Source organism: Cheilinus undulatus, linkage group 9 (assembly GCF_018320785.1).
Source record: "Cheilinus undulatus linkage group 9, ASM1832078v1, whole genome shotgun sequence".
Taxonomy (NCBI): domain Eukaryota; kingdom Metazoa; phylum Chordata; class Actinopteri; order Labriformes; family Labridae; genus Cheilinus; species Cheilinus undulatus.
The window spans coordinates 47,352,998-47,368,837 of record NC_054873.1 but is presented as its reverse complement, the minus strand read 5'-3'; the positions used below and the strand labels follow the sequence as shown (position 1 = coordinate 47,368,837).

Below are 15,840 nucleotides of genomic sequence, written 5' to 3'. Positions count from 1 at the left end.
TCAAATTGACATTAAAGAGTTTATTTCAAAAGACCCCAATTATATTGTCCATGATTGATTTAAAAAATCAATAAAAGGGTAAAACATCCAAGGGACAGAATACTTTTTATAGGCTTCATGGCACAAAAAATAAAAGCATCTAAAGTTTGAATATTCTAAAAATATTCTGTTATAAAATCAGGTCATCACCTCACGGAGGTCATACAGGACAGAGATGTCAAAATAGACAGATTAACTCAGCAGAGAGAGCAAGTTTTCTTCCAACCATGGCCTTTAACTAAGGTGAAATCCTTTTTATCCTTTAATGCTTTTTAAAGGTCACTCATGCTTTAATCACTCTGTCTTGTTTAGCTGTAATGCATTTATGTTGTACATGTTGGTCTGCCACCAACTCTGTCAGTTTTACTATGCATTAGAATGATTTTTAAATTCTGTTTTGGGTCTAACTACATGACAGAGAAGATCTCTGTGATGCACTCACTCCCTCTTTTTCAGGCTCTATCCTGGAGAAGTTGTCGTCATGGTAGTGGTTCCAGCCGATCCCCCCGTTCTGGCCTGAAGCAGCCCTGAGCCCTGCTGGGTAACCGTTCATCCGACTGGACAGTCCCACCTGTGCGAGATGATGGAGCTGGGCGCCTATACAAACACACAAACATCATGTCAGAGCCACAGAAGCCGGCGCTCGATCATCGGCAGCTCCTTTCAAACACTTTGATGCGATCACTTCAGTCTGAGGAGCACTCTGTCTGTGCTGAGCTGCACTCTGTGTGCTAAATGCCAGAATCCATTTCTATTAGTGTAAGTCACATTACGGCAGCAGCATCACTTCAACAGCTTCAATAATTTATGAGACAGACAGACTCTCTCAGTCTGACAGCTTTATGTGCCGGAGGTGAGGGTCTGTGGGAAGGAGCAGTGCTGTGGTTCACACCCCACATCAATAAAAATGTTAATAAAACTTCTAGTGTTTATCCCTAACACGTGCTGGTGTTTTTGTGTTAAGATAGAGCATTATAAACTGTTACACAACAGTTAGTTCTAAGCAAGCAATTTGAGAAGGAGACTTTCCTTTAGCGCTGATAGATGACAGCAGCAGTGAGACTTGAAGTCAGGGAATACCTGGATTAGGATACCTGGGGATATGGGGAACTACATGAATAATTTTTTTGGATACAAGAATGTGGGGCTCCAAGGCTGCAGTTCAAGTTGGAAAGATTATCACTTTGCTTGAGTGAAGCTTTTGGGAGTAGAATTAAGTTCAAGAAGAATGGGTTCTGGTTTGGCTTGGTTGGTAGAGCAGGCGCCATTTACAAAGGCTACAGTCCTTTGCGCACTCTTTGCAGGATCAATTCCCAATCTTGGCACATGCTTGTCCCCTTTCTCTCCCCATGTTTCCTGTCTCTCTTCAACATTCCTTGCAAATAAAGGCCAAAAAAAAAAGGCTCCAGTGTATGGCTGTGTTAATATGTCTCCATGTGAGTGATTTCCTCATGTCATACCAGTAGTTCCCCCCACAGGTCTGGGCCTGGCAGATGAGGGGAGCTCGTCGGTGTAGAGCCCCCTGCTGGAGTACAGGCTGTCCGGCTGGATCTGCTCACATGAGCCCGCTGGTTCTCCTGGTGGAAGATAGCTGGAGCCAAGGCCCTGCCTGAAACACAGACAGCCAGAATTTTCATTTATAAAGTCATGATTTAATGGAGAAACATGCAATAAATACACAGAGTCTCATAAGTTGAAATCTTTACGTGTTCACAGTGATGGAGATTCTGAAATAAAGGGTATTCATCCAGGTTTGAAATTTAAACAAAGCATTGACAAAAATGTATCGACAACATCAGACGTTTTCAGTATAAGGACCAACCAGCTCACTCAGAGCTAGGATAACTAATGAAGCTTTTAATGGCATGACATTTTAAGAAATGTTGACCTCATTGGATTAACTTTAGTACCTTTTATACATATGGTGTATTCAAACACACTAGATACTGTATCTACATTAAAAAAAAGGAATTAGAAAACCCCAGTTGTGATCAGCCAGGACACGCTGCTTATACTAATTTAGTTGTTTATTTAAAAGGTAAAGAGCTCACATCCAGTGAATGATCTCGTCTCCTGAGGAATCTTAGCCCATTCTTCTTTAACCAATCTCTCCAGCTTCTCCTGATTTGATGGTCTTCTGGTATGGACCTTTATCTTCAATTCACCTCACAGACTTTCAATGGGATCCAAGTCAGGGATTTGTGAAGGCTGGTCAATAATGCTCACTTTGGTCCTCTGGAGGTAGTTTCTCACCTCTTCCAGGAGGCACAGATGTTTTGGGTCTTTGTTGTGTTGGAAGACAAAGCGACGACCCAGGGTCAGTTTAGCTGCTGACTGCTTCAGGTTTTCTTTCTAAATCTCCACATATCCTTCTTTCTTCATGGTTCCTTCCACCTTTACCAGATTCCCAGTTCCAGACTCACTGAAGCATCCCCACAGAATAATCCTCCCACCGTTGGTTTCACTGTGGGGATGGTGGTTTTTGGGTGATATGCCTTTCCCTTCTTGCTGCAAACAACACCAATGTCTCTACGGCCTAAGAGCTCTAGTTCGGTCTCATCCAACCAAAAGACATGCTTCCAGGTTGTCCTTAGCAGACTTCAAAAGTCTGGCTTGATTTCTTGATCATTCCTGTGCAGGGCTCTAGTGATGGTCTTCTTTGAGACTACAACTCCTGACTCGGCTAAGTCATTCACTAGAGTCTTGTCAGTTGTTCTGGGGTCTTTCGACATGTCTCTCACTAGTTTTCTTTTCAGAGTCTTTGGTTTGTGCTATGGCTCAACAAAAAGGTCAGTTCAAAAGGGGACTACTAATTTAGACTCTCGTAGTTTTTGGTTTTGGTGAAACAGTTCTGTTTCTGTGTGCAAAGTAAAATAATAGAAGCATCCAAAATAAAACTAGGTTGTTAAGAAAAGCTGTGCTTGAAATTCCTTAATTAGCAAAACCTAACCTTTCCTAACCTTAGAGTTAGCAAAATGGCTAATTTACATCAGCAGTCCCTTGGTATATTACACAGATAAACCTACTATAAAAATACCTACAATGTAAGAACATGCAATTATGAAATAACTGTAAACTTTGCATGATAAAGTGCATGCTTTAAAGAACATATTCTGAAGTGCTCTTTGATGTGCAAGGCATACTTTTCCATACGTGTGAGTTAGTACCACAAGCGGAGTACTACAGTATAAAAGAAGAGCTTTTCTCTTCTTTAAATAATTATAATAATCCAACTGATTCGACAGCTCCTGCCTCTCCAGCTTCTCTTGGAGGGATTCTGAGGGCTTCCCAGGGCCAAAAAGGATGCATCTCCCTCCAGCGAGTTCTGGGTTTCCTCCCAGTTGCTGGAAGACCTCCATGGGGAGGCAGTTAGGAGGCATCCTGATCAAATGCCTGACCCACCTCACTGGACTTCTTTCAATGCAAAGAAGGGGAGTTTTACTCTAAGCTCCTCATCCTATCTCTAAAGCAGAGCCCAGACACCCTCCTAAAGAATCTAATATCTTCTACCTGTGATTAGATTAGATTGCTGTTATTCTTATCTCTTTTGGAGCTCATCGATCCAAACAGCTGATCAGCTGGAGGAACATGTAGCCTATTTCTTGTGTTGCTAAACACAGAAGCTTCTGGAGGACCATTTAAACTGCATCATTTCAGAATGTTCCTGTGTAATGTGCATTCAAGCCAACATTATTTCTGACCTGTTTTACCTCTATTTAAACAGGCAACACAGACTGGAAGCACTTGTGGATAATAAAACAGCTACTACCCTCTACAACCCAAATTTAAAACTGCCTTAATACCTAAAGTAAATAAAGTTAATATGTTTAGGTAAAACACAGTTAATTAAACACATTTAAAAACATAAATGACAACATAAGGTCTACAATGAAACAGGAGAGGCTCTTAAATAAATGCATGTTTGGAAAAAGGCTTTAACCTTTGGTGCTAACCTGTTTGACCATGAATACATCTCTGAGGCTTCCTTTGCCCGCTCTGCTCTCTAGAAAATACATTAACTTCAAGAAAATAGCGCACAGTGAGTATATCTGCGCTTTAACATGAATATGTGTGGGCGAATTGGTGCCTCGGTCCTTTGGAGACAGTTAGGAGACCACTTCTTGGACCTGATCCATTAAACTAATAAAATAAAGATGACTCTGGTTTCATTATTCACGAGGCCGGCTCAGAGGATGCATTCGAAGGAAAACATTCCCACCGGTAAAGTGCCTGAACTCAGACTCCGCTGATCAATAAGAAATCATTCTGGAGTAGGAAGGAGTGGACGTCACAGAAGCGTATTATTTATTAATTTATACACGGATTTTCAATTCTCATCGACCAATTTACCAACCTCGGTGTCAGGCCTTGGAGAGAAGTGGGGGGCATGCCCAGATCAGAGAACCTCTGCGGACAGAAAACAAAATGAGACCCTGATAGTGAGAGAATAACAATAGCAGTGTCAGAAACAAGCAGGTAGTAAAAACAGTATTCTACACACCATGTTCCCTGTGCAATGACATTTTTATAACAGCTATAATAATCATAAAACTTGAAAAAAAATGCTCATAAACTCTAAGATGCATTTTACAGTGGGAAATAAATGTGGTTAAAGTCTATGACATGCTTTTATTTTGAAGGAAATGCTTCCATCTCTTTGTTTTATCACATCATCTGTTCCATCTCAAGTCAAACCTACCTCATTTTTATTTAAAACATTCTGTTATAATTGAAGATTTCAAGAAACTGTGGTCATGATTTGTCATTAAGGAGGTGGTGGGTCCTGATGCTGGACCAGATGAGAACCACTGTCTTATATAATATACCTTATACGTAAATTCTCAGTTTTTTGGTAGCAGTAGTGCTTCTACTAACTTTCTTTTTTCATGTTTTTGTCTTTTGCAATAAAAGCACCAAAATAAATTCCCTCTATGAGTAAATGTACTGAGCAATAAACCTGGTTCTGATTAAGAAATTTACTTCCGTTTACCAGGGCTGTCTACCAACCAAAGTATAAAAACCTTGATTAACTGCTGAGTTTCAGAGGATGATCACATTTTTCCAATGTTTAAATTCAGCTTCTTTGCTTTTCAAAAAATTGTTTTCAGTCCATATTGGCAATGAGGAGCAATTCACAAAATAGATATATGTTTATTATGTAGACTTTCAGATTTATAATTTAAATTAGTGCTGCACTGCTACACCTGTGTGGTCTGAAACCATGACTTAGAGCTCAGAGACAGCCTCAAAGTGCTAATTCTGTCAAACCCACAATTTAACATGTTAAATGTCAAGAAATATGCAGGAGTGCATGTACAAAATGATGTCCAATGATCCCCAGCTGATGTGGCAGTAATTACACTTTTCAGGAGTTCACATGTCACTGCTGTCGCCATGCAACTAAATCCAGTAAAGAGAAACAACAAATCTAAGACTCTTTTTCAGCAAACTGTTCTTTGTTAAGCTTTTACTCCGTAAATTAAAAGTCTTTAGCTCAGGGTACTTTACTTCCTATTTAGATACAAAAAAACTGCTTTTGTTTTGAAAGGAAATCAGGACTTTCAAGTAGACTTAAAGTAACAACACTTTCTTAATTATGGAGAAAAATAAGAACTTGAAATGGATAAAAAACTAAATAAAAACAGTTAAAAAGTAAAAAGCTCAGGTAATTGATATCACAAGGTGCAGATGGATTGTTTTTTAAGCCAAATGAGGCGTTCAAAGGCACAGTGGTGTCCTCATCTCACATCACCTCAACATCTAAAGCTAAAAAAAGCATGTGACAACAGCTCATGGCAACTGATGTATTGAAGTCCGACTTTTTACGACAATTTTTAAACCTTTCTTTGGTATGGTGGGTTTTCTATGAGTGTATTTGGGAAAGGTAGAGTAATTGGGGGCTTTTGGAAATGTTGTTTTGATCCATGCATTGCAAATTTCCTCTCTTCTTCTAATATCTTTTTAAGTGCATGTCTGCAAAGTGATGGATTTCAGATTGAACCAATGTGGAAAATTGGAAAAAAAAGAAACAGTTTCCATAGCCTTAATATTTTATCCTGATAACATGGACATTAACATGGCTGTGAAAACCCACAGAGAGGTCTAACTTACAGAGCAGTCCAACTTCCAACCAGAAGTACTGAGTCCGCTGCTTTGTACTGATAGGCTGTCAACATTTTCCACATTTTGATTTCAAAACTGCATTTTAAAATGACACAATCTGTTACTTCTAGAAGGAATGCTATCAAAAATATTTAAAACAGGTGTGTTCTGAAGCAATAAACCAATCCAAAAACACAAGAAAACTACTCTAACAATTCAGAAATGTTGCTAATATATTTGCAAAACTTTTGGCAGTGGAAATTGTTCGTATTTCTGTGTAAATATAAGAAATGAGCCAGTACTGATGAAGTGGGATTTCATTTTAGTTGTGTTTATTATCACTAGTATCATTTCAAGTATAAATCATAATATCATGACAACCCTAATGTACATTTCATTTAGAGAACAAGGTTTCTTATGCACTGTCTTTTTCTTGAATAGTGTAATAGTCCTGTTTTTCCACTGTACTTCCGGTTGGACATCCTTCATTTTTACAGCTGACCTTTCACAGCACATTAAAGCACTGAACCTGCAAAACCAGAGCCAGCAAATAGCTTTTCACAGCTCCACTGCTCCCTGTTAAGTCTCCCTTTATTTCACCTGGGATAAATATGTCTATTAGCCTAGTATGGACAGACTGAAGAGATTAATATACATTAATAGCTGTAAAAAACATTTAAGTATCAATTTATGAAAGCAAAGGAGCAGCATAGTTACTATGGTGATAATAAAGCTATAGTTAGGTTGATAAGGGTCTCCAGAATTTGTCTGCTCTCTTTCTGAATGATCTTTTTAACTTTCTGCTGTTTTGTAACATCTTATTTTACCATTTATACACCCATGACTTCTGTAAAGCTGTGCAGAATTATAGCTTCCTGTAGTTCTACCATTCAGCAGAAGTATAAACTATGCATACACTTCTTATTTTAATAGTTCACTGAATGAATCAAACACAATGCATCTTACACAAATGTTGTTATGAACCCCAAGCAAACTGTGCCAAGAAGCTGCAGCGCTGCATAAACTGGCCTTTGTGTTTGGCGGCTTTGCACAGCCCTCTTTGAATGAACAGTCTACTCACAAAGGAAACACTGAGCTTATTATTTGAGTGTTTAAATGACTGCACCTTCTCCGAATCCAGCCTATACTAAGAGCTTAACAGGTCAAGGGTACAGTCGATCTGCAGAGCCGTAGGACTGTAGATAGCTGACGAGGGTTGAAAGGTTGCAGCTCCATTGGGGGTGACAGATGGAGGAATGCTAAACTGATTAGGATGCTAAGTGGACACGATTAAACTCGGAGTTATAGGCTTCATGCTGTGAATGAACTGAAGAAAAAACACAAGAAAGGGAGGAGATAGTGAATAAGAGGGATTGCACCCGGGCACATTCACCGTTGATGTTATTTTATATCATACAGGAACCTGTTTTCTGCTTTTTGTAACACTTTACAAATACACAATAAGTTTAATAAAACCCCTTGTGGAATACTTGCGTTTGTATGTTTTACAAAATTTCTGATACACATGGTTTCTTCTACACTGCCAGCTCCCTTCCTATGCTGTTTAACTTATGTATTTGGTGAGTCTTGTATGAATGTATGTATTCATCATAAACACCTTTCTGAAGTCCTTAAATGTGCTATGTGAAACACTTTTTCATTATCACTTTATCTGATTCAGTGCAAAATGGATGCAGGATGATTAAGGCAAAAATACTTACATTATCAATAAATACAGCAAATTCTGCATATGCATTTAGAACCTCTCTCTGAGGGGCTTTTTGGTGAAGTTCTTATTTCCATTTATAGAGGAGTATTTTTTATGTGCAAGCAAAAACCCATGTAGAGGGGCGCCAATGAACCAGTGAGTGTGACCATGCATCCCCTGCAGGAACTAAATCTCCGACATTACCCCATGTACAGACGCTGTTGTCCTCAAACAGGCAGTCTGGGTTCAAATCCAGCCTGTGGCACCTTTCCTGAATGTCATTCCCAACCCCCCCATTACTGACTGTCCTATCAGATTACAAAGCTCAAAAATAAATCTAAAAAAACATCAATGTGTGTAGAAAGTGCACACTGGATACTAAATATTGTCAGTTAATACTCTATTTCAGTGGTTTTCAAACTTTTTTCACCCAAGGCACACCTAAGGTTAAGTCAAAATCTCAAGGCATACCATATTTAAATCGATAAAAAATAGACTTTTTAAATAATGTTACAGTCAAGGTGGCCTATAAGGGGAGATAAAGGGGAGAGCTTTCTGGGGCCCAGCCAACTGGGGGATCATTGAGATGGAAAAAGTGGGCAAAAGGTGGCAAAAATGGGTTAAAAGTGATGAAAAAACATTGCAAAATTGGGCAAGAAGTGGCCAACCAATGGGCTAAAATTGGCCAAAACTTGTTGAAAGTGTCAAAACAGTGGCAAAAATTAGTTAGAATTGGCCTAAAAGGATTAACCGTGTAAAAAGGTGGTAAAAAAAAAAGGGATAAAAGTGATAAGAAAAAGGTCAAAAGCAGGCAAAAAAGTGGTCAAAGGCAAAAGTAGCAGAAAAGTGGCAAAAAAGGTCAAAGTTACTATAAGGCGGTAAAGAGGGGTTAAAAGCGATGGGAGGAAATGGCAAAAAATGGCCAAACAATAGCAAAATTGTGCGAAAAGTGGTAAAAAGGTAGTAAAAGTGGGTTAAATGCGGTAAAAGTTTCCAAAAACGTTGCAAAAATGGGTCAAATGTAGTAATAAGAAGTGGCAAAAAAAAGCAGTCAAAAGAAGTGGTAGAAATGGGTAGAAAAATTGTTTAACTTGGTTAAAAATAGCACAAGTTAATAACTTTAACACCAATTCAACTCAACAATGGCTTGCCATGTTTTTCAGCTCTTAATGAGGCAACTGTCAGCCAGAATGCTAGCACCAATGCTTCTGATCCAACACAAATACACTGATTTTACCAATAAATCCCAACTGGTTAGGTACCATTCTCTTGGGTCCAGATCTGTGTGCAGGCCTGGTTACAGTACTCCCCATAAAGTTGTAGTAATAACATATGATACAAATTCCCACAGCACACCTAGACTTGCCTTAAGGCACACTAGTGTGCCTTGGCACACCATTTGAGAACCACTGCTCTATTGAATTGATGTTGACGTAGGTAGGGTCATTAGAATCAATCATCTCTATTAAAGCTGAATGATGCAGTGCTTTTTAAAGTGTGCATGCGCATCACATCACAGGATGTATGATCTTAGTCACATGGCTTCAAGCATATCTTGCTGTGTTTGGTCAAAACTAAAGGGACAGTTTTTCTTGTTTTCTTATCCAATCTAAATAATTAAAGTCTGTCTGTCAGTGGTTAGAAACCTCAGCACTGTGCATGCAGAGTCTGTGGCACACTGGCATTACACTTGAGGCAGACACTCAGTTAGGCTCATCTTAGGTGATTCCCAGTGCTTGTTAATGCTGTGACTACACATACAGTCTGTTAACGGTATGGACATAGCACTGATGGTTTTAGCCTGGAGAGGATGGCGGCATGTCTGGATCGGCTGCTTCTTTGCATGATACACCTTTAACTTGAATTTGTGGGGAACTGTGTTGACAGACAATGGTTTTTCAAGTGTTCTTGAGCCCTTGCAGTGATTTCCAGTACAGAATGCCTGTTTTTAATGCAGAGCCGCCTGAGGGTCCAAAGATCACAAGCATCCAAAACTGACCTTGTCCCTTATTCACAGAGACTTCTCAAGATTCTGTGAATCTTTTGATATTGTAGACTGTAGATGGTGGGATGTTCAAAGTCTTCCCAATTTTACATTGAGATTTTTTTTCTGAACATGTTCCACAAATTTTTGATCCAGTTTTCACTTGGTAGACCTCTGCCCATCTTCTGAGTGACTATGCCTCTCCAAAATGCTCCTTTTATACCCAGTCATATTACAAACCTATTTCAAATTAACCTTATGACTTGAAAAATGCTCCTCCGGCTGCTTTTCATTAGTATCGCTTACTTTTCCAGCCTTTTGTTGCCCTGTACCTACGTTTTTTGGAGATGTGTTATGGTAATGACAAAAGCTAATCTAACCAAAATCATTTTTGAACCAGGCAGTAGAAATACTTATTTTTGCTTTAAAAACCTGCCTGACTTGACCTTGACTTCCTGTGCTTCTGGAGTCAACCTATAGTGGTCACTTGAGGAACTGCAATTTTTTAGAATTTTGCATTGGCCTAATTTTTCAAAACAAAAAGCAGTAGAAATAATTCTAATAATCATTTTTGTCTGACTGCACATCTTCCCTGATGAAAAAAGTACCCAGTATTCCACTGTAAGGATAATCCTAATCAAATCCAATCATGAGACCAGTGAAGATGTACACCCCTAGAAGCACCAAGAGAAGCTACTTACACCAACAAACGGGTACGAGGACCCCCAGGGTCTCGGGCCACGTCCAGGAGGACTGGCGCCGGGCGGGTTGTGGTGGTTGTTGTTGTTGGCCCCAGGGAGAGTGATCCCTGCTGTGCTGCCCTGAGAGGTGGGAGACACCAGGGCGAAGGCATCATCCAGCAGAGAGTGCATCTGCTGCCGTGCCTCCTCGATGGAGGGCTGTGGGGGCATGTAGGGCGGTGGGGGAGGGGCGTGGCCTGGAGGAGAGGAAGCGGGGCCGAGGAAGACATCGTCGGTGGGGGAGGGGCTCCTGTGAGGGGATCCTGGGCCTTGGTCAGGGTCAGACTGTGATGAAAACAACACATAATAGAATGAGTTACAGGGGTTAAAGACTGAAGAGTAGAGAGTAAGAATGAATAGTGGTGGTATAGATGGGGTGTGCAGCACAATTAAAGCTGTCATTCCTATGTCACATATACTTACAAGAGGAGTCAGTTAATACAGAAAATACTGAAAAACCTTTATTCCTTCACTCTGTGTCCACTAATGGCTTTTGTTGGGCTTACAGCGCCCACGATTTCTGTTTCAGAGCCTTTTTCACCAGCACTTACTGTTGCTTGGTTACAAAACTTGGCTTTCAGCATTTCAGCCTCCATTGACGGTGACATTTAGGTCTGTTTTGAAGAGGTCTGTATCGTGGACAGCGCCTAACATGGATGTAGTCTCAGTGATGTTCATTTCCAAAGCAGATTTGTGAAGTCCAACTATAGTGACAGCCATAGAAATGCCGTCTTTAAGTAGCTTTAAATCACCCAATAATACATGATCTTTATCCTTAAATTTAATGGAAACTGATGAGTTAACAAGGAATTTGGCAGCTGCAGAGTGTTATCTGTTTTGTTTTATAAACCATGCTGTTAACATGTTTATTCCTGTTGTAGAAATCAGGGCTTGACCTATATTGTTTTTATCAGGGTAGATAGAGATACCGTTTATCTGTAGTTCATGAAACCAGTGACTGATATCACTGAACATGACAAAAGCAAAAGAATGAAGCACACTGAACTATCTAGTATAGCCTCTGTCCATATGGAAAACGCTATAAAGCAAAACAGTAGCAACAGGAAAACAGGAAGTGGTGCCACACGCTCACTGTGTCAGCAGCACCCAGGTATCAGTGCTTGTGTGTTGCCTAGCCAATCAGACAGAGTTGTCGGTGGGACGTTAGATGTAAATGGAGAGTGAAAACACGGCCTGAGCGGAAGGCTGAAGTAGTGAACTTTTTCACTGTCTTTTCTTGCTTTTAGATTAATATGTTAGCTAAAGAGAGACAGGAAATATTGGGGGGGAGAGAGTATGGGAAGACGTGCACCAAACAGCATCTGGACTTGGAATCAATATCACAATCAGTGCATGAAAGATTTTAGCTTCTGTATGTGGGTGCCTGCTTGACGAAGTGAACTAAACCAGCACCTGGTAACACACTTTATAGTTGAATTATTCATTGGCAGTTTGTATCGTTTAATTTGCACTTTAGACTTAGAAACATAAACAAATTCAAAAAGCAGCATAGGGAGATGATTTTCCCATGGCACAGGAAGAAGACGGTATTTATGGCTTATTTATTTGTTTTAATATCTGTTCTTTATGTTTTGTTGTGGTTTGTGTTGTGTTTTACTGTAAAAACCAGTCTCAGTTTCAGAGACACTGGGTCTCATTCACCAACTTTTCTCGAGAAGAAATTTGTTCTTAAACACATTTCTGCACTACAGCTGAACGATTTGGGAAAATAATCTAAATGTGATTTTTTTACCCAATATTGCAACTGCGATTTAATATGTGATTAATTCTTAAGTTCCTCATCTCATGCATTTTCCAACAAAAACAAGCAATAATTCATTCTATACTGTAACCAACACAATATTAGATTAAACAAGGGCTGAACGGTTTTGAATATCTTATTGTGATGATTTTGACTCATTTTGCAAATTGGATATGAACTGTTGTATTAAAAGGAATCTTTCTTTTTTTTTTTTTACATAATTCTCATATTCAATAAGAAAAAAGTACATTTTTTGTACAATATTCTAAAAACATGCCACTGGAATAGTTGCAAGATACGCAATGCATAATGTCTCTGCTGCAAAAAAAGGTCTAAACTGCTATTTGACATAAATTTCAGGTCAAAGAAATATTGTAACGTTTCGATTAGAACATTGCAGCAGGCCATATTGTGATTTAATCTTATTTGTGATTCAATGCCCAGCCCTATTTTGCATTTTTAAGAAGATTCTGATATTCAACAAAGTTTCTGCATTTGTGATTTCCTCTAAGAACAAAATTTAAGAACACTCCAGACACTCTGACCTACATTTGAGTGCTGACATGACAGATATAAAGGAGTTTTAAGATCTTAAACCTATTTACAACATAAACCTATCATCACAAACTGACTTTCAAATGTTTTTAAACGATGTCCAATCATTTTCAAGTCTCAGGTTCATGCATGTATTGAACTACTACCATCATCTGAACTAGGGTTGCAACTAATGATTATTTTTTATGTCGACTAATCTATCAGTAAATTTTCCGATTAGCTGATTGATCGCGGTTATTTGGCATACTATTTTGGATCCTCATTTTATGTAAATAGTAGCAATTCAAATAGCAGCAGTTCACCTGCCTTGCAGGTTACAAATAACTAAAGGATGGCTTTCTTTAAAGTGACCAGTATGTCCATAAAAATAAATAAAGCAAGTAGCCCATCCAAAGTACAAAAGTACAAATAAAGCTTAATGTCAACAAATCAAACTTTCAGCCCAAGTGACTGAACAATAGATTAAAATTTCTTTAAATTGCAGAGCAGGAAGGTGAGAATGTCAACATGTTCTGGAGTGAGGCTGGCTCTCTTCTTTGAGTAGTGAACTGCAAGTACAGATGAGTTTTTACCGGTATTTGATTTTACCAATATCAAAAATAATAACATGATACGTCAACATTTTAATTTCCGTGCCGACTAATTTTTATAGTCGACACAAATGATTTTGGCAACTAATCATTGCAGCCCTAATCTGAACAATGAGCTTTTAGCAAATATCTAATAATCCATCTAATAATATGGGTGCTAAAATAAATCTACATTTTCCTCATTTGTTCTCATTTGAAGCAGAACTAAATCCACTTCAGGACTATCAAAGTATTCTGAAGTACTGCAATTGTTTTATGGTTGAATCTAATTTGGACAATACTGACGTCTCTCATTCTTGTGTGCCTTCTGTGCTTGCATACTGCCCTGAAGTCTCACACCCTTATATGGGCATAAAAGGGGCGTTTTTTTAATGCTAATTGGGAGAAATGTGCACGTGCTTCCAGGTTAAGAGCACATCAACTTAAGAACACAGGTGAGAACAATTCAGCAGTTTTAGAAAGTGTCATGAATCTCAACAGAAATTTTCTTCAGAACAAATTAAAGAAAAATCTCGGAAAGATATTGGTGAAGAAGGCCCATTGTCTTTTGGTTGTTTAAACATGTACGTATTTATTTTAGAACAAAAGAATGCATATATATTATAATTGCATTTAATTTTAATGATTTTAAATTACATATGCATGTTGTAAGTAATCTTGAATTTGGATAAATATTTGAATATTTAATCGAAGAAAAAAATCTTTAAGAAACTTTTGTTTTGAGGAAGATAAACCCATTGATGATTATTTTTTGAAATAGATTAATACACAAAAATTGTATTTTTTAAGGTGTTTGTATAAAAATGTGTATCCTGTTTAAGATATATTTTTTCTGTTTATTTACATCTTGTTGTTATACAACACAGGTTATCAGAGTAAAATATGTTGGAATAATGTTTAAAAATCTTATTTATAAGGATTCATATTAATACAGAAGCATAATAATGAATTTTTCTAATTCACGAATAAGGGTTCAGATTAAATAAGTTAGTACTTCTTGCTTCTTTTATATGAATATGTAACCTGATTAACTTTTATTTTCTTACATTATTTTATTCATTTATTGAGGATATGAGGCCCTGTTGTAAGTTGTATCACCATTTGGGTTTTTTTTGGTTTATTTTGCATTATAATTCCTGTCTCCCCATAACAGAAGTGATGTTGGCTGCTGCACGGTTCCAAAAGTTGAACCATTTTCATCTGAGAGTGTTTTGGGTGTGGTGACACTTAAATTGCTGACACCAGCTGGAGGTTGGGGTTGAAAACAAGAGTGCAGAAGTGATGCAGGCAGAGTGGAGGGGGAAACCTGAAATCTTGCAGCTTAAATAGATGCCAATTAGGAGGAGGATTGTCAGGATAATAATGCATGTCAAGTGTAAAATCAGCACAATTACAGTTGTTTGTCTGAACTAGCTTAATGTTTGTATTTAACAGGCTCTTATAACCAGCATGTTGTGTCTGCTGACCCCACATTTTCTCTGCTGTTTTTGTTTTAATTCTGAACAGTTTTTCGTGAATTGATTTGATTTTAGCATCCAGGCTGTGAAATCAAAGCCATGTCCACAGTCGGCTATAAAGAAATAACATACAAGAGTAAATGACCAATCAGAATTAAATAAAACAGCTGTGTAAATAAACAAGTGTGAATGTTAATACTCACCACGTAGGCCACGTTGTTGACTCCAGGACATTTTCTATAAGCAGCATCGTTGTCTTCAGAGATGAGGTGGTCTTTGTCTGCCTCCATCATGCCTCCATTCAGCTGCTCCTTCATCCTGTGTTTGGGGGACCGTCTCCCTCGAACACTGAGAAAAAAACAGATCAAATAGTGAGAATTATTTTTGTCAGACAGTTTTTTAAATAATCCAAACAGGAAACATGATCAAAACCGTTCACCTTTTCTTGGACTGCATGAAGATAGCAGGCATTTGAGCATCGGGGTCCAGTATCTTATCAATCTGTGTCTGAGCCTTCTGATATATGCGGTCCTGGTCTCTCATGTCTCCCAGCCCACCTGTAACATCCTCCATAGCAGGGAAGTCGTAGTGGCCTTTCCTCTTGGCGCGCAGACGGATCTTGTTGCGATGGTGTTCAATCTCTGACTTGTGTCTCAGTGCTACCTGGATCTGAAGAACAGAAACGCTGTTAGATAAATCTTCACACAGCTTCTCTGGTTTAACTTTGGACTACAATAGATGGGGTTTTAAATGCAGCAGAAACAGGTTTAAAAGGGTAAAATGGGTTAAAAGTGGCTAATGCGCAGACATTTGGTGAAAATGGGTTAAAAGTATCAGAAATGGGTTAACAAAGTCATGTAATTGGATTAAAAATTGGTAAAAAGAGGTAAAAAGTTGGTATAA

The 15,840-nt window shown here is 38.5% G+C and overlaps 1 protein-coding gene across 3 annotated transcripts in view; it reads right to left on the bottom strand.

The window, feature by feature from the left end:
* Positions 1 to 15,840, bottom strand: part of si:ch211-1e14.1 (UPF0606 protein KIAA1549) — a 93,990-nt gene that overhangs the window by 3,653 nt on the left and 74,497 nt on the right. For all 3 annotated transcript variants that reach the window (XM_041796624.1, XM_041796626.1, XM_041796625.1), the window contains 6 exons: positions 15,377 to 15,606; positions 15,141 to 15,285; positions 10,535 to 10,858; positions 4,394 to 4,446; positions 1,500 to 1,648; positions 482 to 636 (listed from right to left, as the gene is read on the bottom strand). In XM_041796624.1, the coding sequence (XP_041652558.1) occupies positions 482 to 636; positions 1,500 to 1,648; positions 4,394 to 4,446; positions 10,535 to 10,858; positions 15,141 to 15,285; positions 15,377 to 15,606 (1,056 nt within the window). The remainder of the gene's footprint in view (positions 1 to 481; positions 637 to 1,499; positions 1,649 to 4,393; positions 4,447 to 10,534; positions 10,859 to 15,140; positions 15,286 to 15,376; positions 15,607 to 15,840) is intronic.